The sequence below is a fragment of the Stomoxys calcitrans genome, chromosome 1 (assembly GCF_963082655.1).
Source record: "Stomoxys calcitrans chromosome 1, idStoCalc2.1, whole genome shotgun sequence".
Taxonomy (NCBI): domain Eukaryota; kingdom Metazoa; phylum Arthropoda; class Insecta; order Diptera; family Muscidae; genus Stomoxys; species Stomoxys calcitrans.
The window spans coordinates 66836557-66860675 of record NC_081552.1 but is presented as its reverse complement, the minus strand read 5'-3'; the positions used below and the strand labels follow the sequence as shown (position 1 = coordinate 66860675).

Here is a 24119-nt window from a genome sequence, read left to right as displayed (position 1 = left end):
GCTGACTTTTGCAATCAGGAGTTTAAATGAGATTAGAAAACGAATTTGATATCCAATATTGAGGGCAATGGCAATATGGGGTTCAAATAAATCTTATAGAGATATATGAGAATAGAGCACGTTGGTAATATATTTTCCGGGCTTAGTGTTTGGGGGACCACCCCAATCCCCAAAACACCCCTAAATCGGGCATATTTACCGACCATGTCAATGTGGAGCTTAAGTGAAAGGAATTGGGGGGTAGAGCAAGAATTGATACCCAATTTCGGGACCAATTTTTTCCCAAAATACCCCACAAAAAGCAATTTTTTACTGACCGTCGCAATATGGGGCTCAAATAACGGTATTTGGTAGTAGAATACGGATTTGACATCCAAATGTATGTCCATGTATTTAGGGCATCACTCCTTCTACAAAAAAACGCCCAAAGCGTAATAATTTTTCGACCATGCCAATATGTGGCTCAAATGAAAGGTATTTGAGTTTAGAAAACGAATTTGATAACCTATTTTGGGGCGATGTGTATGGGGGAAGCCTCATCGTGCAAACTTCCCTAAACCAATGGCAATATGTAGTTTAAATGAATGGTATTTGAGAGAAGAGCACGATGCTGATAGTTTCTCAGGGTCAAGTGTCTGGGGGACTACCTCACCCCCGAAAACACCACTAAATCAGATATCGTGAGAGTATCGAACTGAAATAAAGTATTTTAAGAATGGAGTACACCTTACATCCAAACTTAAATTGGTAGACCAATAAAGATCATATGGGATTCAGATAAAGGTACTTATATTGTTAAACAGTCAGTCAAGCGATATACTATTTTCGTAGCACGGTATTTCACTAAAAGCTTTTTAATTGTCCAAAATAAATATTCCAAGGAAACTTTTGTTCCATATAAAGTAAGAACAAGTAAAAGCGTGCTAAGTTCGGCCGGGCCGAATCTTACCCTCCACCATGGATCGCATTTGTCGAATTCCTTTCCCAGCATCTCTTCTTAGGCAAAAAGGGATTTAAGAAAAGATTTGCTCTGCCATTAGAGCGATATCAAGATATGGTCCGGTTTGGACCACAATTAAATTACATGTTGGAGAACTGTATAAAATGTCAGCCAATTCGAATAAGAATTGCGCCCTTTGAGGGCTCAACAAGTAAAATAGAGAGATAGATTTATATGGGAGCTGTATCGGGCTATAGACCGATTCAGATCATAATAAACACGTATGTTGATGGGCATGAGAGGATCCGTAGTACAAAATTTCAGGCAAATTGGATAATAATTGCGACCTCTAGAGGCTCAAGAAGTCCGGGCAAAGGCCAAACTTTGCCCTTGGCCCTACAAAAAATGTCATTCAAATTTTGTCGAACTAATTCTAGAAATAATTTTATTGAAATTTTGTCTTAAGAGAAAATTTAATTTCACTAAAATGTATTCAAAATTTTTGTATAGAACCAATTTCATTACTATTTAATTAAAATAATTAAAATAAAACATTAAAATTTTGTTTCAACAAATTATTTAGAGCGTGAGGCGTGAGTAAGAAAAAAAAGTCGTTTAGAAAAACGTTTATTAAAGTTGAGTCTACAGAAAAAAATTATTGTATTTTTGTCTTAAAAAAACTGAAACTCATTGTAAGTTGAGAAAAAATGTCGTTGAAATCTTGTCTTTGGGAAGTTTTGTTATTAGGAAAATGTTAATTTTGTCTTAAGAAACTATGTCAAAAAATTCCTTTAGAAAAATAATTTAGAAGGTCCAGGGCCTGAGACATATTTTATTGAAATTTTCCCTTTACAGGATATTTGTTGAAATTTTGCCCGAAAAATGGACCAAACTGAGACGTAATGAAAAAAGATGTTGAGAACTCTCTGTCCGAATTTCAGCAAAATTGGATAATAAATGTGGCGTTAGCTGGCCTAAGACCTTAAATCGACAGATCGGTCTATATGGGGGCTTTATCAAGATATAGTCCGACATAGCCGATCTTCGAACTTAACCTACATATGGATAAACAAAAAGAATCTGTGCAAGGTTTCAGCTCAATATCTCTATTTTTAAAGACTGTAGCGTGATTTCTACAGACAGACGGACAGACGGACGGACATGGCTAGATCGTCTTAGATTTTTACGACGATCAAGAAATACATATTTCGATGTGTTGCAAATGGAATAACAAAATGAATATAACCCATTCTTCCGTGTTTGGCATAAAAATGCGAAAATCGAAAATACGTAACTCATGAAATTATGTGTTTTGATCTAACTGTTCTCGAATCTATGGCCTTAAATTTCGCCTTACTGTTAACATAAATTCAGAGTTTTGAAGACTGTTAATGCCATTCAAGGATTTCGCCAGTCTCAGTGACGTACCAATATTGAGAAAATCGGGTTACCTGAATCCTTGAATCCTCAAATACAGAATCCACCTTCCGATACTATCATTCGGGAAAGCAAATCCTAAAATTCGTATTTCAAATCGGTCTCAGTACCAAATAGTATGGCGACGTAATGCCGAATATCGACTTCTATATACTGCATATTTATCATCGCTTTCAAACCTGAATATTTTGTACTGCTCAGAAAGAAAATTCCTTTAAGGAACTGGGAATACTTCTCTCATATCGATGAGTGCAGCCGATTCAAGTTTAAGATCAATGGTAAGGGACCTTCTTATTTATGGCTTGTCCGAACGGCTTGCCGCATAGCGACACCACTTGGTATCTCTGCGCTACAGGTGTTCTAAATCCACTTTATTAAGATGAATTTTCACTTCCATCTCTTCCAAGAACTTATCCAAGCTGAAATGCCAGCCAACCAATATCCTTTCTTATCTACCACCTAGGGACATTATCCTTAGCCGATTAACAATTCCAGTGGGACGATATAAATAAAATTGTCATTGGAAGACATTTCATTTGGCTTAAGTCCCACTAATCAATATGAAACAATCAAAAAAAAATTGAAATTACCAGAATAGCCAAAAAAAGCTAAAATACTAATTGAACAAATTTAATTTTCTCGGAAAAATAAATCTGGCAACAACAAAATACAATATATCTGTTTATGATTCATCAAAAAAAGATAAGTCGCCATAAATACTACAGTAACGAAAAAAAAAAAAAAAAAAATCTAACAATTATTGATGTATCACTTATTAAGTGAAGTGAAAAAACAAATATATCTATATCTAATATTTTAATAATAGACTGCGAAATTGATAGTGATAAGCCTTTTCAAATGAGTTCAAGTAATACCCAATAAAGTATAAAATAGCAACTGAAAAAATTTGCAAAAATAGTTAACCGTCTGCCTTCAAACTTAGCAGGTGTGTTAAAAGTCGCTATTCGCTGGAGTCGGTATGAAAGCGACTGTATTCTTAGCAGCCTTGCTGCTATGCGTTGGTCTTTTAGAGGCGCGCAGATTTCCCTTGAGACATGGAGAATCCAGAGAATTTTTGAGTGGGAAGCCTTATCGTGAATATGATGGAGAGCGAAAATATCGTGACAAAAGTCGACATTATGATGATAAACACAAAGCCTGGCGACATCATCATCCTCAACATAACAGTACTTGGAGTCCTTCCTCAAATAATTCAACCTGGAGACCACCATCCAATAATACCACTTGGAGCCCACCAGTGAATAATTCGACTTGGAGTCCTCCATCAAATAGTACGACATGGAGACCACCTTCTTATAATACGACATGGAGCCCACCAGTGAATAATTCGACCTGGAGCCCTTCTAATAACTCAACATGGAGACCACCGGTGAATAATTCGACGTGGAGTCCTCCTAATAACTCGACATGGAGACCTCCATCTAATAATACCACATGGATTCCACCAGTCAATAATTCAACATGGAGCCCTCCTAATAACTCGACATGGCAACCACCAGCCGATAACACTACATGGAGTCCTCCAATACATAATTCAACATGGAGTACCCCTTCCTCAAATACTACATGGAGCCCTCCCAACAACTCCACTTGGCGACCACCAGCTAATAACACCACATGGAGCCCTCCAATAAATAATTCAACATGGAGTACTCCTTCCTCAAATACTACATATAGCCCTTCCAACAACTCGACCTGGCGACCACCAGCCAATAACACCACATGGAGCCCTCCCAACAACTCGACATGGCGACCACCATCTAATAACACCACTTGGAGCCCTCCAAACAACTCGACATGGCGGCCACCTTCCAACAACACCACGTGGAGCCCTCCCAACAATTCGACCTGGCGACCACCACCGAATAACACCACATGGAGCCCTCCCAACAACACGACATGGCGACCACCGTCAAATAATACTACATGGAGTCCCCCTTCCTCTAATACAACATGGAGCCCTCCCAACAATTCGACCTGGCGACCACCATCGAATAACACCACATGGAGCCCTCCCAACAATTCGACATGGCGACCACCATCTAATAACACCACATGGAGCCCTCCCAACAACACGACATGGCGACCACCATCAAATAATACTACATGGAGTCCCCCTTCCTCTAATACAACATGGAGCCCTCCCAACAATTCGACCTGGCGACCACCATCGAATAACACCACATGGAGCCCTCCCAACAATTCGACATGGCGACCACCATCTAATAACACCACATGGAGCCCTCCCAACAACACGACATGGCGACCACCATCCAATAATACTACGTGGAGTCCCCCTTCCTCTAATACAACATGGAGCCCTCCCAACAATTCGTCCTGGCGACCACCATCGAATAACACCACATGGAGCCCTCCCAACAACTCGACATGGCGGCCACCTTCTAATAACACCACATGGAGTCCTCCCAACAACTCGACATGGCGACCACCATCAAATAACACCACATGGAGCCCCCCTAACAACTCGAGCTGGAGACCACCATCCAATCATACAACATCGAGCGCACCCACCAACACATCGACTTGGAGACCTCCTTCTAATAACACAACATGGGTACCACCAACAAATTCGTCAACCTGGAGTCCACCTGCCATGAATACTACTAGGATACTACCTTCAAATTATTCGAACTGGAGACAACTCACTTACCATAACCGCCAACATCAAAACATACAACATAGGAACCACCACCAAAATTAACGTTTTTCTTTAAGCTGGAGTCAGTCCACCTTTCGTCAATACTACATGGATACCAATTTCGAAATATTCGACCTGGAGACCACACTACAATCATACTCGCAAATACATAGTTCATCGTCAAAAAACACAACATGGGAACCGCCACCAAAATCAGTGGATTTCTAAAGAAAATTGGAAAATGCGTCATCCCAAGCTATCATTGATTAACGTTTCTACGAACAGCGGAGCATCTTTTATGGTTAAAACTACCATAACTACTTCATCGCATCTTCCGTACACAGCAACTATACACCAGTTGAAATAAAAGAAGGTCTTTGAAGTGTCATTCTGACTGTTAAAATAAAAAAATACGAAATAAACGACTATATACTTTCAATTATTGTCTCTTTTACTGCTGATTAAACTAAAATCAATTTCCATAACTTTTGTTATCTTGTGGTGCTTATCTTGCCTATCGTAGTTAAATGAAATGTTATAGTTTACGTCACATTTATTGATTACATTGATAATGATAATTAAGTTATAGAAAAGGTTAGAATGATCACCAATTGATCACATGCATGCCACTCTTCTTCTGAGCGAAAGCGTTTATTATGTAGAACAGTTATCGCAAACACTACAGGCAAATGGGCTCATGTAGGTTTTTGAGACACAAATTGTGTCATTACAAATGCATGCTTTTTATACCCTCCACCACTACTGTGGTACAGGGTATTATAACTTAGTGATTTTTTTTTGTAACACCCAAAAGGAAGAGAGACAGACCCATTGATTAGTATACCGATCGACTCAGAATCACTTTCAGATTCGATTTAGCTATGTTCGTCTGTCTGTCTGTCCGTCCGTCTGTCTGTCCGTCTGTCCATGTTAATTTGTGTACAAAGTACAAGTCGCAGTTTTCATCCGATCGTCTTCAAATTTGGTACAGGCATGTTTTTTGGTCTAGAGGCAAAGCCTAAACGACACGGATGTCGAAAAGCCTAAAATAAGTCACTGTATCTAATTTCAGTGAAATCGGATTATAAATGCGTCTTTTATGTGGCCAAGACATTAAATCGAGATATCGGTCTATATGGCAGCTGTATTCAAATCTGGACTGATCTGGGCCAAATTGAAGAAGGATGTCAAAGATCCTAACATAACTCACTGCCCCAGATTTCGGCGACATCGGACAATAAATGCGCCTTTATGGGCTTAAAACCTCAAATCGAGAGATCGGTCTATATGGCAGCTATATCCAAATCTGGATTGACCTGGGCCAAGTTGAAGATGGATGTTGAAAGGCCTAACACAACTCACTGTCCAAATTTCGACGACATCGGACAATAAATGCGCCTTTTATGGGAGCAAGACTTTAAATCGAGCTATCGGTCTATATGGCAGCTATATCCAAATCTGGACTGATCTGGTCTAAATTGAAGAATGATGTCGAAGGGCCTAACACAACTCACTGTAAAAATTTCAGGATAATCGGATAATAAATGTGGCTTTTATGGGCCTAAGAACTTAAATCGGCGGATCGGTCTATATGGTAGCTATATCCAAATATGTACCGATGTGGTCCAAATTAAGAAGGCTGTCGAAGGGCCTAACACCACTCACTGTCCCAAATTTCAGCAAAATCGGAAAATAAATGGGCTTAAAACCCCAAATCGGCCTATATGGGGGCTATATCAAGATATAGTCCGATATAGCCCATCTTCGACGTGAAGCTGCTTATGGATAAAAAGTAAAAGGGAGCTAAGTTCGGCCGGACTGAATCTTATATACCCTCCACCATGGATCGCATTTGTCGAGTTCTTTTCCCGGCATCTCTTCTTAGGCAAAACAGGATGTAAGAAAAGATTTGCTTTGCTATTGGGCGATATCAAGATATGGTCCGGTTTGGTAACCTGTGTAAAATGTTGGAGACCTGTGTAAAATGTCAGCCAATTCGAATAAGAATTGCGCCCTTTGGGGGCTCAAGAAGTAAAACAGAGAGATCGATTTATATGGGAACTGTATTGGGCTATAGACCGATTCAGACCATAATAAACACGTATGTTGATGGTCATGAGAGAAAATTCGTACAAAATTTCAGCCAAATCGGATAATAATTGCGACCTCTAGAGGTTCAAGAAGTCAAGATCCCCGGTCTGTTTATATGACAGCTATATCAGGTTATGAACCGATTTGAACCTTATTCGACACAGTAGTTGAAAGTAAGAATAAAATACGTCATGCAAAATTTCAGCCAAATCGGAGGGGAATTGCTCCCTATAGAAGCTCAAGAAGTCAAGACCCAAGATCGGTTTATATGGCAGCTATATCAGGTTATGGACCGATTTTAACCATACTTGGCACAGTTTTTGGATATCATAGCAAAACACGTCGTGCAAAATTTCATTTCAATCGGATTAGAATTGCGCACTCTAGAGGCTCAAGAAGTCAAGACCCAAGATCGGTTTATATGGCAGCTATATAAAAACATGGACCGATGTGGCCCATTTACAATACCAACCGACCTACACTAATAAGAAGTATTTGTGCAAATTTTCAAGCGGCTAGCTTTACTCCTTCGGAAGTTAGCGTGCGACAAACAAACGGACGGACGGACATGGCTAGATCGACATAAAATGTCACGACGATCAAGAATATAAATACTTTATGGGGTCTCAGACAAATATTTCGAGTAGTTACAAACAGAGTGACGAAATAAGTATACCCCCCATCCTATGATGGAGGGTATAAAAAAATGAATATGTGCAAAGTTTCAGCTCAATGTCTTTATTTTTATACCCTCCACCATAAGATGGGGGGTATACTAATTTCGTCATTCTGTTTGTAACTACTCGAAATATTCGTCTGAGACCCCATAAAGTATATATATTCTTGATCGTCGTGACATTTTATGTCGATCTAGCCATGTCCGTCCGTCTGTCCGTCCGTCCGTCCGTCCGTCCGTCCGTCCGTCTGTCTGTCGAAAGCACGCTAACTTCCGAAGGAGTAAAGCTAGCCGCTTGAAATTTTGCACAAATACTTCTTATTAGTGTAGGTCGGTTGGTATTGTAAATGGGCCATATCGGTCCATGTTTTGATATAGCTGCCATATAAACCGATCTCGGGTCTTGACTTCTTGAGCCTCTAGAGTGCGCATTTCTTATCCGATTGGGATGAAATTTTGCACGACGTGTTTCGTTGTGATATCTAACAACTGTGCCAAGTATGGTTCAAATCGGTCCATAACCTGATATAGCTGCCATATAAACCGATCTTGGGTCTTGACTTCTTGAGCCTCCAGCGTGCGCAATTCTTATCCGATCACAATGAAATTTTGCACAACTTGTTTTGTTATGATATCCAACAACTGTGCCAAGTATGGTTGAAGTCGGTCCATAACCTGATATAGCTGCCATATAAACCGATCTGGGGTCTTGACTTCTTGAGCCTCTAGAGTGCGCAATTCTTATCCGATTGGGATGAAATTTTGCACGACGTGTTTTGTTATTATATCCAACAACTGTGCCAAGTATGGTTCAAATCGGTCCATAACCTGATATAGCTGCCATATACACCGATCTTGGGTCTTGACTTCTTGAGCCTCTAGAGTGCGCAATTCTCATCCGATTGAAATGAAATTTTGCACGACGTTTTTCGTTATGATATCTAACAACTGTGCTAAGTATGGTTGAAATCGGTCCATAACCTGATATAGCTGTCATATAAACAGATCTGGGGATTTGACTTCTTGAGCTTCTAGAGGCCGCAACTCCTATCCGATTTGGCTGAAATTTTGAATGACGTATTTTATTTTTACTTTCAACAACTGTGTCAAATAAGGTTCAAATCGGTTCATAACCTGATATAGCTGCCATATAAACCTATTTGGGATCTTGACTTCTTGACCCCTAGAGGTCGCAATTATTATCCGATATGCCTGAAATTTTGTACGACGGATCCTCTCATGACCATCAACAAACGTGTTTATTATGGTCTGAATCGGTCTATAGCCCGATACAGATCCCATATAAATCGCTCTCTCTATTTAACTTCGTGAGCCCCAATGGGCGCAATTCTTATACGAATTGGCTGAAATTTTACACAGGTCTCCAACATATAATTTAATTGTGGTCCGAACCGGACCATATCTTGATATCGTTTTAATAGCAGAGCAACTCTTTTCTTATATCCTTTTTTGCCTAAGAAGAGATGCCAGGAAAAGAACTCGACAAATGCGATCCATGGTGGAGGGTATATAAGATTCGGCCCGGCCGAACTTAGCACGCTTTTACTTGTTAAACACTGTAGCGTTATTCCAACAGACAGACGGACGGACATGGTTAGATCGTCTTAAATTTTTCGCTGATCAAGAATATAAATACTTTATAGTATCGGAAATTGATATTTCGATATGTTGCAAACGGAATGACAAAAGGAATATACCCCCATCTTTCGGTGGTGGGTATAAGAAACCGACAATGAAAAAACTCCACAAAATAAATGAAACAAAAAATGATATTTGTTTCATTTCTCAATGCTCAATTTTATTTAAGTTTATATATATGTTATTTTTATACCCTCCACCATAGTATACTGATTTCGTCATTCTGTTTGTAACACCTTGAAATATGCGTCTAAGACCCCCTAAAGTATATATATTCTTGATCGTTGTGAAATTTTAAGTCGAACTAGCCATGTCCGTCGGTCTGTCCGTCGAAAGCACGCTAACTTTTAAAGGAGTAGTACTAGCCGCTTGAAATTTTGCACAAAAATTTTTTTTTGGTGTAGGTCGGTTGGGATTGTAAATGGGCCGAATCGGTCCATGCTTCGATATAGCTGCCATATAAACCGATCTTGGGTCTTGACTTCTTGAGCATTTAGAAGGCGGAAATCTTATCCGATTTGATTGAAATTTTGAACATAGTGTTTCGATATCACTTCTAACATTTATGCGAAGTATCATCCAAATCAGTCCATACCCTGATATAGCTGCATATAAACCGATCTGGGATCTTGAGTTCTTGAGCCTCTATAGAGCGCAAGTCTAATCCGATTTTGCACAGATTTTTTACAACGGCTTCTCCAATGGCCTTCAACATACGTGTGCAATATGATCTGAATCGATCTATAGCTTGACACAGCTCTCATATAAACCGATCTCCCGATTTTGCTTCTTGAGCCCCGATTCGGACTATAATTTGATATAGCTCCTCCTTCTCCTCCGTCCATATTCATTATCCTTTGTTTGCCCAAAAAGAGATACTGCGCAAAGAACTCGACAGATGCGATCCATGGAGGAGGGCATATGAGATTCGGCCCGGCCGAACTTAGCACGCTCTTACTTTTTATACCCACCACCGAAGGATGGGGGTATATTCATTTTGTCATTCCGTTTGCAACACATCGAAATATCCATTTCCGACCCTATAAAGTATATATATTATTGATCAGCGTAAAAATCTAAGACGATCTAGACATGTCCGTCCGTCTGTCCGTCTGTCTGTTGAAATCACGCTACAGTCTTCAAAAATAGAGATATTGAGCTGAAATTTTGCAAAGGTTCTTTTTTTGTCCATAAGCAGGTTAAATTCGAAGATGGGCTATATCGGACTATATCTTGATATAGCCCCTATATAGACCGATCCGCCGATTTAGGGTCTTAGGCCAATAAAAGCCACATTTATTATCCGATTTTGCTGAAATTTGGGACAAAGAGTTTTCTTAGGCCCTTCGACATCCTCCGTTAATATGGTTTAGATCGGTCCAGATTTAGATATAGCTGCCATATAAACCGATCCTTCAATTTAGGGTCTTAGGCCCATAAAAGCTACATTTAACATCAGATTTTGCTGAAATTTGAGACAGTGAGTTGTCTTAGGCCCTTCGACATCTTCTGTTAATATGGCTCAGATCGGTTCAGATTTGGATATAGCTGCCATATAGACCGATCCTCCAATTTAGGGTCTTAGGCCCATAAAAGCCACATACATTATCCGATTTTACTGAAATTTGGGGCATTGAGTTTTCTTAGGCCCTTCGACAGCTTCCGTTAATATGGCTCAGATCGGTTCAGATTTGGATATAGCTGCCATATAGACCGATCCTCCAATTTACCTCTAATTTAGGGTCTAAGGCCGTAAAAGCCACTTTTATTATCCGATCTTGCTGAAATTTGGGACAGTGAGTTGTGTTAGACCTTTCAACGTCCTTCGTCAATTTGACCCAGATCGGTTCAGATTTGGATATAGCTGCCATATAGACCGATCCTCCGATTTAGGGTGATAGGCCCATAAACGCTAGATTTATTATCCGATTTTGCTGAACCTTGGAACAGTGCGCTTTCTTACGCCCTTCGATATCCTCCGTTAATATGGCTCAAATCGGTTCAGATTTAGATATAGCTGCCGTATAGACCGATCCTCCGATTTAGGGTCTTAGGCCCATAAAATCAATATTTATTATCCGATTTTGATGAAATTTGGGACAGTGAGTTGTCTTAGGCCCTTCGACATTTTCCATCAATATGGCACTGATCGGTTCAGATTTGGATATAGCTGCCATATAGACCGATCCTCTAATTTAGGGTCTTAGGCCCATAAAAGCCACATTTATTATCCGATTTTGCGAAAATTTGGGGCAGTGAGTTGTGTTAGGCCCTTCAACATTCTCCATTAATTTGGCTTAGATCGGTCCAGATTTAATATAGCTGCCATATAGACCGATCTCTCGGTTTAAGGTTTTGAGTTAAGTTAAGCCCCTCCACATATTTCTGCAATTTGGTCTAGATCGATCAAGATTTGCATATAGCTTCCATATAGACCGATCTCTCGATTTGAAGTTTTGGTGCATAAAAGGCGCATTGTTAATCCGATTGCACTGAAATTTCACACACTGACTTATGTTATGCTTTTCGACATCCGTGTCGTTTATAGTTCAGATCGGTTTATTTTTAGATATAACTACTAAAAGACCAATATTTTGTTATATACAATTGAACAATGACTTGTACTTATTAGTATTTGATCCAAATCGGAACATATTGCGATATAACTGCTATGGGACATAAGGTATGGAATTTTCACTGGATTTGATGGAAGGTGGTTTACATATATACCCGAGGTGGTGGGTATCCAAAGTTCGGCCCGGCCGAACTTAACGCCTTTTTATACCCTCCACCATAAGATGGGGGGTATACTAATTTCGTCATTCTGTTTGTAACTACTCGAAATATTCGTCTGAGACCCCATAAAGTATATATATTCTTGATCGTCGTGACATTTTATGTCGATCTAGCCATGTCCGTCCGTCTGTCCGTCCGTCCGTCCGTCCGTCCGTCCGTCCGTCCGTCCGTCTGTCTGTCGAAAGCACGCTAACTTCCGAAGGAGTAAAGCTAGCCGCTTGAAATTTTGCACAAATACTTCTTATTAGTGTAGGTCGGTTGGTATTGTAAATGGGCCATATCGGTCCATGTTTTGATATAGCTGCCATATAAACCGATCTTGGGTCTTGACTTCTTGAGCCTCTAGAGTGCGCATTTCTTATCCGATTGGGATGAAATTTTGCACGACGTGTTTCGTTGTGATATCTAACAACTGTGCCAAGTATGGTTCAAATCGGTCCATAACCTGATATAGCTGCCATATAAACCGATCTTGGGTCTTGACTTCTTGAGCCTCCAGCGTGCGCAATTCTTATCCGATCACAATGAAATTTTGCACAACTTGTTTTGTTATGATATCCAACAACTGTGCCAAGTATGGTTGAAGTCGGTCCATAACCTGATATAGCTGCCATATAAACCGATCTGGGGTCTTGACTTCTTGAGCCTCTAGAGTGCACAATTCTTATCCGATTGGGATGAAATTTTGCACGACGTGTTTTGTTATTATATCCAACAACTGTGCCAAGTATGGTTCAAATCGGTCCATAACCTGATATAGCTGCCATATACACCGATCTTGGGTCTTGACTTCTTGAGCCTCTAGAGTGCGCAATTCTCATCCGATTGAAATGAAATTTTGCACGACGTTTTTCGTTATGATATCTAACAACTGTGCTAAGTATGGTTGAAATCGGTCCATAACCTGATATAGCTGTCATATAAACAGATCTGGGGATTTGACTTCTTGAGCTTCTAGAGGCCGCAACTCCTATCCGATTTGGCTGAAATTTTGAATGACGTATTTTATTTTTACTTTCAACAACTGTGTCAAATAAGGTTCAAATCGGTTCATAACCTGATATAGCTGCCATATAAACCTATTTGGGATCTTGACTTCTTGACCCCTAGAGGTCGCAATTATTATCCGATATGCCTGAAATTTTGTACGACGGATCCTCTCATGACCATCAACAAACGTGTTTATTATGGTCTGAATCGGTCTATAGCCCGATACAGATCCCATATAAATCGCTCTCTCTATTTAACTTCGTGAGCCCCAATGGGCGCAATTCTTATACGAATTGGCTGAAATTTTACACAGGTCTCCAACATATAATTTAATTGTGGTCCGAACCGGACCATATCTTGATATCGTTTTAATAGCAGAGCAACTCTTTTCTTATATCCTTTTTTGCCTAAGAAGAGATGCCAGGAAAAGAACTCGACAAATGCGATCCATGGTGGAGGGTATATAAGATTCGGCCCGGCCGAACTTAGCACGCTTTTACTTGTTACTTGTTACTTTTACTCGATATGACCAACTTTTACCTTGACTTATGCTCTGAGGAATTTTATCTGCCGGTGATTTGGCCCATTCCCATACAATGGTTTTCATTGTCGCATCCATACTGGCATATTTTGTAGTTCTTACATTGCTTTAATAAATGGCTCAAATAGAAAAGTTCATCGGATTGGCATCTGGAAAATTGATGTGCCGAAGACCTTGGTTTACCGTTGCTTTACGTAACGGCGCCTAGTCTTGTTATTATTCATAACGCGTTTTATCGGGAAACATAAAACTTTTTTCAGGTTTCAATACCATGAAAACGAATTTTGCAAAGTTCCATTTTATGTATTAATTGAATACCAGAAAAACCAAATCAGTCAAAATGGCTGATAAGAGTTTTTTTTATAATCTAGTCAAAATAATCTGTAACATCTAGAAATATTCGTGCAAGGCCCCATAAAGTATATACATTCTTGATCGTCTTGATGTGCTGAGTTGATTTAGAAATGTCCGTCCGTCCGTTAGTCTGTCGAAATCACGATAGCGGTCAAAGGCGTAAAGCTAGATGCTTGAAATTTTGCACAGATACTACTTATTGATGTAAGTTGTTGGGGATTGCAATTGGCCCATATGGGTACAGATTTAGATATAGATCCCATATGAAACGATCTCCTGATTTGACTACTTGAGCAATTTATGTCCGATTTGGCTGAAATTTTACACTAGTATTCTGTTATGACTTCCAACAACTGTTTTGAGTACGGTCCAATCGGTCTATGACCTGATATAGCTCCCATATAAACCGATCTCCAGATTTGAACTTCTGAGCCCCTGAAAGCCGCAATTTTTGTCCGATTTGGCTGACATTTTGCACGTTGTGTTCTATTTTGACTTTCAGCAACTTTGCCAAATATGGTTGAAATCTGTGTATAACTTGATATAGATCCCATATAAACCGATCTCCCGATTTGACTTCTTGCGCTCCTGGAAGCCCCAATTTTCATACGATTTGGCTGAAATTTTGTATATTCTGTTAAGACTCCCAACAACTGTACCAAGTACGATTCAAATCGGTCAAGAACATGATATAGCTCCCATATAAACTCATCTCCTGATTTGAATTCTTGAGCCCTTACAAGCCTCGATTTTTTTCCGATTTGGCTGAAATTTTGCACATAGTATTCTGTTATGACTCCATACAACTGTGTCAAGTACGGTCCAATTCGGTCTATTACTAGATATAGCACCCAAAGTTTAGCAGAATCGATGGTGGTGGGATCCCAAGATTCGGCCCGGCCGAACTTAGCACGCTTTGACTTGTTAAGACTTCTACAAACTGCTAGAAACTGTGCCAAGTACGGTCCAAATCGGTCTGTAACCTGATTCAGCTCCCATATAAACCTATCCCCCGATTTGTCTTCTTGAGCCCCTATAAGCCACAAATTTTTTCCGATTTGGCTGAAGTTTATTATGACTTAAAATAATTGTGCCAATTACGGCCCAAATCAGTCTATAACCTGATATAGCTCTCTATTATCCTTGCTCGGTCCCTAGCAGCTTTAATTTTTGCTGGTTTGAAAGAAGTTTTCTATGTAGAATAAAATTGTGCCCTTCAACTAAATTTATCTATCCATCTATATGCATAACTAGCTGACCCGGGCCCGCTCCGCTGCGCCTTCTTTTACTTTATATGGAACAAAGGTTTCCTTGGAATATTTATTTTCAACAATTAAAGATATTTTAGTGAAATACCATGCTAACTTGACTAACAGTTTAGCAATATAAGTGCCTTTATCTGAATCCCATATGATCTTTATTGGTCTACGAATTTAAGTTTGGATATAAGGTGCACTCCATTCTTAAAATACTTCATTTCAGCCCGATATTCTCATGATGTCTGATTTAGTGGTGTTTTCGGGGGAGAGGTGGTCTTCCAGATACAAGGCCCTGAAAAAATATCACCATCGTGCTCTTCTCTCAAATACCATTTATTAAACCCTATATTGCTATTGGCTTAAGAGGAGTTTACAGGATGAGGCGTCTCCCAAACACATGGCCCCGAAATAGGTTATCAAATTCGTTTTCTAATCTTTCATTTGAGCCACATATTGACATGGTCGAAAATTTTTTTCCCTTTGGGGGTGTTTTGGGAAAGGGGTAATGCCCTAAATACATGGTTCTACATTTGGATATAAAATTCGTATTCTACTTCAAAATACCTTTATTTGAGCCCCAGATTGCGATGGTCACTAAAAAATTGCTGTTTGTGGGGTATTTTGGGAAAGGGGTAGACACCCAGAAAATTGGTTTCGAAAATGGGTATCAATTCTTGCTCTACCCACGAAAACCTTTCATTTAAGCTCGACATCCACATGGTCGGTAAATATGCCCGATAAAGGGGTGTTTTAGGGATTGGGTGGTCTCCCGAACTCTATGCCTGGAAAATATATCAGCAACGTGCTCTATTCTCTTATACCTATATATCATTTATTTGAACCCCATATTGCCATTGCCTTCAAAATTGTATATCAAATTCGTTTTCTAATCTCATTTAAACTCCTTATCAGCAAATATGTCCGGTTTGGGATATTGACCCTAAAAACTATGAATATTTAGTTCCGCTTTCTTTAAGACCCAAATTGTCTTGGTGAGCAAATACGTCCTATTTTGGGGGTTGTTATGGTGGTGGGACGTCCGCTAGACAGTTGGTCCCTAATCTTGATATCAGATACGTGGTCTACTCCTACATACCTTTAATTTTAGCCCCATATTTCCATAGTCGGCAAACATGACCGGCCTGGTGAGTGTTTTGGGGATGGGCGGCGACTCAGAGAGTTGGCCTTGAAAATATTTATCGGATTCGTTTTCCACTTTAAAAACCCTCTTATTTGAGCCTCATATTGCAATAGTCAGAAAATACTTACTATTTGGGTGGTTTTGTGGAGGTGGGGTGGCCCCATAGACACTTTACCGAAAATTGATATTAGATTCGTGCTTTACTCCCAAATACCTTTCATTTAAGCCCCATGTGGTTATGGTCGTAAATGTGTCCCCTTTGGGGGAGGTTTTTGGGGAGAGGCGGTCCCCCAAACACTTGGTCTCATATTTGGATAGCAGATTCTAATTCTGAACTCAAATACCTTTTATTTAAGCCCCATATTCCCATGGTCAGTAAATAAGTCCTGAGTGTTTTGGGTAAGGGGTGGACCCTCAGAAACGTGGTCCCACATTTGGATATCAGATTTGTATTCTACTCGCAAATACCTTTCATTTGAGTCCCATATTGCCATGGTCGGTAAATATGTCCGATTTAGGGGTGTATTGGGGGTTGGGGTGGTCCCCCTAGCACTTGGTCCGACAATTGGATATCAGATACGTTTTCTTATCCTAAATACCTTATATTTGAGTCCCATATTACCGTGATTGGTGTAAACATATATTTGGTAGGTTTTAGGGTGGGGCGGCCCCCCTAGGTACCCCATCCGAAATTTGAACACCAATTTTTTATTTTTAGGGTACTATAGAGAGCACACAAAATTTCGCTTAAATCGCACCACCCATCTCCGAGATCTGACGTTTCTGAAAATTAGGGTAAGGGGGAGGGTCAAAGAATCTGTGCAAAATTTCAGCTGAATATCTCTATTTTTAAAGACTGTAGCGGACGGACATATCTAGATCGTCTTAGATTTTCACTCTGATCGAGTATATATATACTGTATAGGGTCGAAAATGGATATTTTGATGTGTTGCAAACGGAATGACAAAATTAATATACCCCTATCCTTTGTGGTGGGTATAGAAATGAATTTGTGTCGGTTTGTTTGTTTGTGCGTTTGTAAATTTGTTTGTTCCGTATAGACTCAAAAACGTCTGAACCGATTTCTTTAAAACTTTCACGGATTGTGGAGAGTGGTCCGGATGGAGCAATAGGCTATATAATTTATTGATATTAGTAGGGGGCGGACCCTCCCCCTTACCCCAAAAGTACCACCCCAAAATAAAAGTGAACCGATCGGGACAATGTGGGACTCAAATGAAAGGTATTTAAGAGTAGACAACGAATTTCATTTAAAAAATTAGATCCAAGTAACTGGAGGCCGCCCGGACCCCAAAACCCCATAAAATAGTTTTATTGGACGATAATAACTATATGGGACTCGAATGAAAGGTATTTGGGAGTAGATTACGAAAATGGTCAGGAAGGAGGAAAAGGCTTTTTAGTTTGTTGATATTGGAAGTGGTCGAACCCTCCCGAAAGTAGACCGAAAAGGACAATATGGGTATCAAATGAAATTGGGGAGTAGAATACGAATATGGTATAAAATATGAAGTATGCGAGGGGTCGTCCAACCCCAAAAACTCTCCCAAACAATCCTATTGGACATAAATGTCAATATGGGACTCAAATGGAAGGTATTCGGTACTAGAGTACGAATATGACATACAAAATTAGGTCCAAGTAATAGGGGGTCGCCCCACCCTCCAATGGGAATATAATTCAATCCTAGCCTAGCTAGATGAGCCTCAAATTAAAGGCATTTGGTTGCAGATTACGAATATGACATTAAACTTTGTATCCAAGAATCTAGGTGGTGCTTTACCTTCCCATTCAAACAATGGGGGGTCTAAGATAAGACCACTTATTAATGTTATAGGCGCTACGCCGCTCCAAGCAAGTAGCAAAAAAACACTAACAGATGGGAGAAATGTGAAATTCTCAGTCGCTTATATGTGTTTGCGCAAGCATCCGGGGCGACATGGAACGGAAAACTTTTAAGTCATTTTGTTAACATTTTGAGTATTAAAGTCTAAACCTTTCCCTTATCGACGGCAGCACTAACATTTAAATAAGCGTCATCTATTCTGTTTGCAAATGGATCAACTGAATGGCGACGCCACCACGAACAGAGCAAGGGCAGAGTGGTAAAAATTGATCATACAGCATTTATCATTGTTATGGCAACCTATCGGTCCGTAAAATAAAGAAAAATAAAGTATATTAATTTCGTTGCGGTTCTTTGCTGTACTATTTTTTTAATTTCCCACCCTAAGATAGGTTTTTTAGGTAGTTTAAGTGGCTATCTTTGCCATAGATAAAAATGTATTTAGTAGAGATCGTCGAAGGCTCAACGAAAGTACACAGAATCAGATCTATTGGAGAGTAGGTTACGTTACAGAGGTGGCATTTTTCTATGTCTTGAAAGCAAAAGCTCAGTGGAACGGGTTTGATTGAAAATTTAGCCCACAGATGAGAAGCCTCCTTTTTATAGACGAGCCCAAGTGGCATGCCGATAAGCACACATTTTTTTTCGTTTTGTCTCTCGATTCGTTCGCCAAGTCATTGAAAACAGCTATTTTCCAGTGACAACAAGTAAAAGCGGGAAATTTTCGGCCGGGCCGAATCTAACATACCCTCTACCACCGATCTCATTTGTCATAGGAAAAGTCGTTAAAATAATGTTTAGCCAAATCGCATAAGAATTGCGCCCTCTAGAGGCTCAGAGAGTCAAATTAGGAGATCGGTTTAAATGGGAGCTACATCAAGTTTTAAACCGGTTTAAACCATACTTAGCACAGATGTTGGAAGTCACAACAAAATATCTTAGCGTGCGACTAAGAATTTGAAGACGATCAAATATATACTTATATACTTTGTAGGGTTTCAGATGAATATTTCGATGCTTTACAAACGGAATGACGATATTAGATTAGGATGGAGGGTATAAAAAACAAATTAAAATTTTTGTACTGAAGTCTAAATGGATAATGATTATTGTCGGAACTATTTTTTATTGTCGCAACGCTCTAATAGCAGAGCAAATCTTTTCTTATATCGTGTTTTGCCTAAGAAGAGATGCCGGGAAAAGAACTCGACAAATGCGATCCATGGTGGAGGGTATATAAGATTCGGCCCGGCCGAACTTAGCACGCTTTTACTTGTTGGTATTATTTTTATACCCTCCACCATAGGATGGGGGGTATACTAATTTCGTCATTCTGTTTGCAACTACTCGAAATATTCGTCTGAGACTCCATAAAGTATATATATTCTTGATCGTCGCGACATTTTATGTCGATCTAGCCATTTCCATCCGTCTGTCCGTCCGTACGTCCGTCCGTCCGTCCGTCCGTCTGTCCGTCCGTCTGTCCGTCCGTCTGTCCGTCCGTCTGTCCGTCCGTCCGTCCGTCTGTCCGTCCGTCCGTCTATCCGTCCGTCCGTCCGTCTGTCCGTCCGTCCGTCCGTCCGTCTGTCCGTCCGTCTGTCTGTCGAAAGCACGCTAACTTCCGAAGAAGTGAAGCTAGCCGCTTGAAATTTTGCACAAATACTTCTTATTAGTGTGGGTCGGTCGGTATTGTAAATGGGCCATATCGGTCCATGGTTTGATATAGCTGCCATATAAACGGATCTTGGGTCTTGACTTCTTGAGCCTCTAGAGTGTGCAATTCTTATCCGATTGAAATGAAATTTTGCACGACGTGTTTTGTTACGATATCCAACAACTGTGCCAAGTATGGATGAAATCGGTCCATAACCTGATATAGCTGCCATGTAAACCGATCTTGGGTCTTGACTTCTTGAACCTCTAGAGTGCGCAATTCTTATCCGATGGGAATGAAATTTTGCACGACGTGTTTTCTTATGATATCCAATAACTGTGCCAAGTATTGTTCACATCGGTTTATAATCTGATATACCTGCTATACAAACCAATCTTGGGTCTTGAATTCTTGAGCCTCTAGAGTGCGCAATTCTTATCCGATTGGGATGAAATTTTGCACGACGTGTTTTGCTATGATATCCAATAACTGTGCCAAGTGTGGTTCAAATCGGTCTGTAACCTGATATAGCTGCCATATAAACCGATCTTGCGTCTTGACTTCTTGAGCCTCTAGAGGGCGCAATTCCCATCCGATTTGACTGAAATTTTGTACATAGTGTTTTAGTATCACTTCTTAATACTGTGCTAGGTATGGTTCAATTCGGTTCATTATCTGGTATAGCTATCATATAAACCGATCTTGGGTCTAGACTTCTTGAGCCTCTAGAGTGCGCAATTCTTATCCGATGGGAATGAAATTTTGCACGACGTGTTTTGTTATGATATCCAACAACTGTGTCAAGTATGGTTCAAATCGGTGCATAACCTGATATAGCTGCCATATCAACCGATCTTGGGTCTTGATTTTGAGCATCTAGAGGGCGTAATTCTTATCCGATTGGAATGAATTTTAGCACGAAGTATTTTGTTTTGATATCTAATAACTGTGCCAAGTATGGTTCAAATCGGTCCATAACCTGATATAGCTGCCATATAAACCGATCTGGGATCTTGACTTCTTGAGCCTCTACAGGTCGCAATTATTATCCGATTTGCCTGAATGAAATTTTCCATAAACTGATGTAGCTGCCATATAAACCGATCTTGGGTCTTGACTTCATGGGCCTCTAGAGATCGCAATTCTTATCCGATTTGCCTGAAATTTTGTACGACGGATCCTCTTATGACCATCAACATACGTGTTTGTTATGGTCTGAATCGGTCTATAGCCCGATACAGCTCCCATATAAATCGATCTCTTAATTTTACTTTTTGAGCCCCCAAAGGGCGCAAATCTTATTCGAAATGGCTGATACAGGTCTCCAACATATAATTTAATTGTGGTCTAAACCGGATCATATCTTGATATCACTCTAATAGCAGGGTAAATCTTTTCTTATATCATTTTTTGCCTCAGAACAGATGCCGGGAAAAGGACTGACTAATGAGCTCCATGGTGGAGGGTATATAAGATTCGGCCCGGCCGAACTTAGCACGATTTTACTTGTTTTATCTCTCCTACCCTGGGACAAGCTTCCACAATAGTTTAAAAGTTCTAGAAAAACATGACCCCAAAATGTATACGTAATTTAGTGAATGCAAAGAAGAGTAATTGAAAAGAAAGTTATAATTCATATGGTGTACAAGGAAGCGCAGCGAAGCGGGCCGGGTTCAGCTAGTCTATATATATAAATTTGTGTTTGTTTCTTAGTGTGTGGGTTTGTAAATTTGTTTGCTCCATATAGACTGAAAAACAGCTTAACCGATTTCTTTGAAATTTTCACAGATTGTGGGGAGTGGTGGTTCCTCTCCATTACCCCAAAAGTACCACCCAAAATTAAAAGTGGACCGACCAGGACAATATGGAACTTAAATGTAGAGTACGAATTTCAATTTAAAAAGACGATAATGACAATATAGGGTTCGAATGGTCAGGAAGGAAGTATAGGCTATATAGTCTTTGAAATTGTAAGGGGGCGGAACCCTTTACCCCAAAAACACCACCCAAAATCAGAAGTGGAATGATGGGGACAATATGGGTATCAAGTGAAAGACATTGTGGAGTAGAATACTAATATGGTATTAAAACTCGGGTTCAAGTAAAAAACTTGGCATCAAGAGGTTGCCTAACCCCAAAAATTGCTCCAAATAGACATAATGGACGTACATGTTAATACAGGAATCAAATGAAAGGCATTCGGGAGTAGACAACGAATATGACATAAAAAATAAAGTCAAAATAATTTATAGTCGCCCCAGGTAAGCCTCCCAAATGGGAACATCACTCGATTATAGCTTGATAAAACTCAAATGAAAGTCATTTGAGAGCAGATTACGAAAATGACATTAAATCTTGTGTCCAAGAATCTAGGTGGTGCTAACAATGGGGGATCAAGTGATAGATTTTTTTCAGTACAGTGCGTTATGCAATTTGTGCTCAAGTGGCAGAAAGGGTGTGACGCACAACCCTCATATAGACGCCCTCCACCAAACGGCTGTATACACCGGGCAGCAGAGCGGGCCGGGCTCTTAAATATAAAAATCAATTTGTGTTTGCTTGTCGGTTTGTTTGTTTGTTTGTTTGTTCCGTATAGACTTAAAAACGCCTGAACCGATTCTCTTGAAATTTTCACAGATTGTTTAGGTTGGTCTGGAAGGAAACATAGGTTTTATAATTTTTGGATATCCAAAAGGGGGCGGACCCTCCCCCTTACCCCAAAAGTACGACCCGAAATTAAAAGTGAGGCGATCGGGACAATGTGGGACTCAAATGAAAGGTATTAAGGAGTAGAGCTAGAATTCCATATTAAAAATAGAGTTATGTGACCATCATGGCGATATGGGACTGAAATAAAAGGTATTCGGGGGTAGATTACGAATATGATCAGGAAGGAGGAATAGGCTTTATAATTTGTTGATATTGGAAGGGGGCGGACCTTCCCCCGCGACCCCAACAACACGAACCAAAATCAAAAGTGAACCGATAAGGACAATATGGGTATAAAATGGATGGTATTGAAGAGTAAAATGCGAATATGGTACTAAAAGTTGAGTCAAAGTACCCAGTCGCCCTAACCCTAAAACTCCTCCAAGCAGACAAATTGAAAGTTCCTATCAATATGGGTCTAAAGTGAAAGGTATTTGAGAGTAGATTACGAATCTGGTGTACAAAATCAGGTCGAAGTATAGGAGGTCACCCACCGCCACCCAAAAACGCCCCAAATGAGCATATTAACCAATCACGACTATATGGGACTCGGTTTGTTTGTTTGCTCTTTATATAACCTGATATAGCTCCCATACAAATACATCTCCCATTTTATTTCTTGAGCCACTATAGGCCGCATTTCTTATCTGATTTGACTGATATTTTGCACAATGGATTCCATTTTGATTTCCAACAGCCAATCCAAGTACGCCCCAATCGGTTCATAACTTGGTATAGCTGAAATAGCATAGCAATTCTTATCTATTATCCTTTGTTGGTCTATCAAGAGGGTATATAAGAATCGGCCCGGCCGAACTTAGCACGCTTTTACTTGTTCTAAGTCATTTATTTATGTTTTCCTGGTGATGGCTACTAACATACCTATGCCCCAAACCCCCCGTTTATCATTCTACAGGTGAACTCGCGGCACATTTAAGCACACTACCTTTAACGGCTGTTAAACATAGCTTCCCACGTGACACGGCGGAGAGCTTTTGGTCCATATTTGAGATGAAGAAACGCCAAGATAAGCTTGCATTTTCCCAAGGTATAAGACATCGAAGTGAAAAATTTTTTGTGTTTCGCGCCATAAATCTTTGCAGTGATACTGCACTTAAAAAAAAAGTTTACTAAAACTTAAAGATATTGTCCTTAATATGAGGATTTTGGTAATAATTTCGAGACAAAGATATGCAACTTATTAACAAGGATTGCGTCCTAGCATAAAAGATGTAGTGTGAATATAAACAAAGTACACGGCGTTTTAAAATAAAAAATGCATGAATCCTTAACACAAAGAAATGAATGCTAAAATCAAGGTTTC

At 39.8% G+C, this 24119-nt stretch overlaps 1 protein-coding gene across 1 annotated transcript; it reads left to right on the top strand.

Moving 5' to 3' along the window:
* Nucleotides 1-3292: 3292 nt before the first annotated feature.
* Nucleotides 3293-5496, top strand: LOC106095234 (mucin-2-like). The gene has a single exon (XM_059360907.1). It carries the CDS (start codon nt 3357-3359, stop codon nt 5118-5120), a length of 1764 nt encoding a protein of 587 aa, XP_059216890.1. The 5' UTR covers nt 3293-3356; the 3' UTR covers nt 5121-5496.
* Nucleotides 5497-24119: the final 18623 nt, after the last annotated feature.

Excerpts from the sequence above, each read along its gene's own strand:
- LOC106095234 (XM_059360907.1), top strand. The coding sequence starts at position 3,357 with ATGAAAGCGACTGTATTCTTAGCAGCCTTGCTGCTATGCGTTGGTCTT.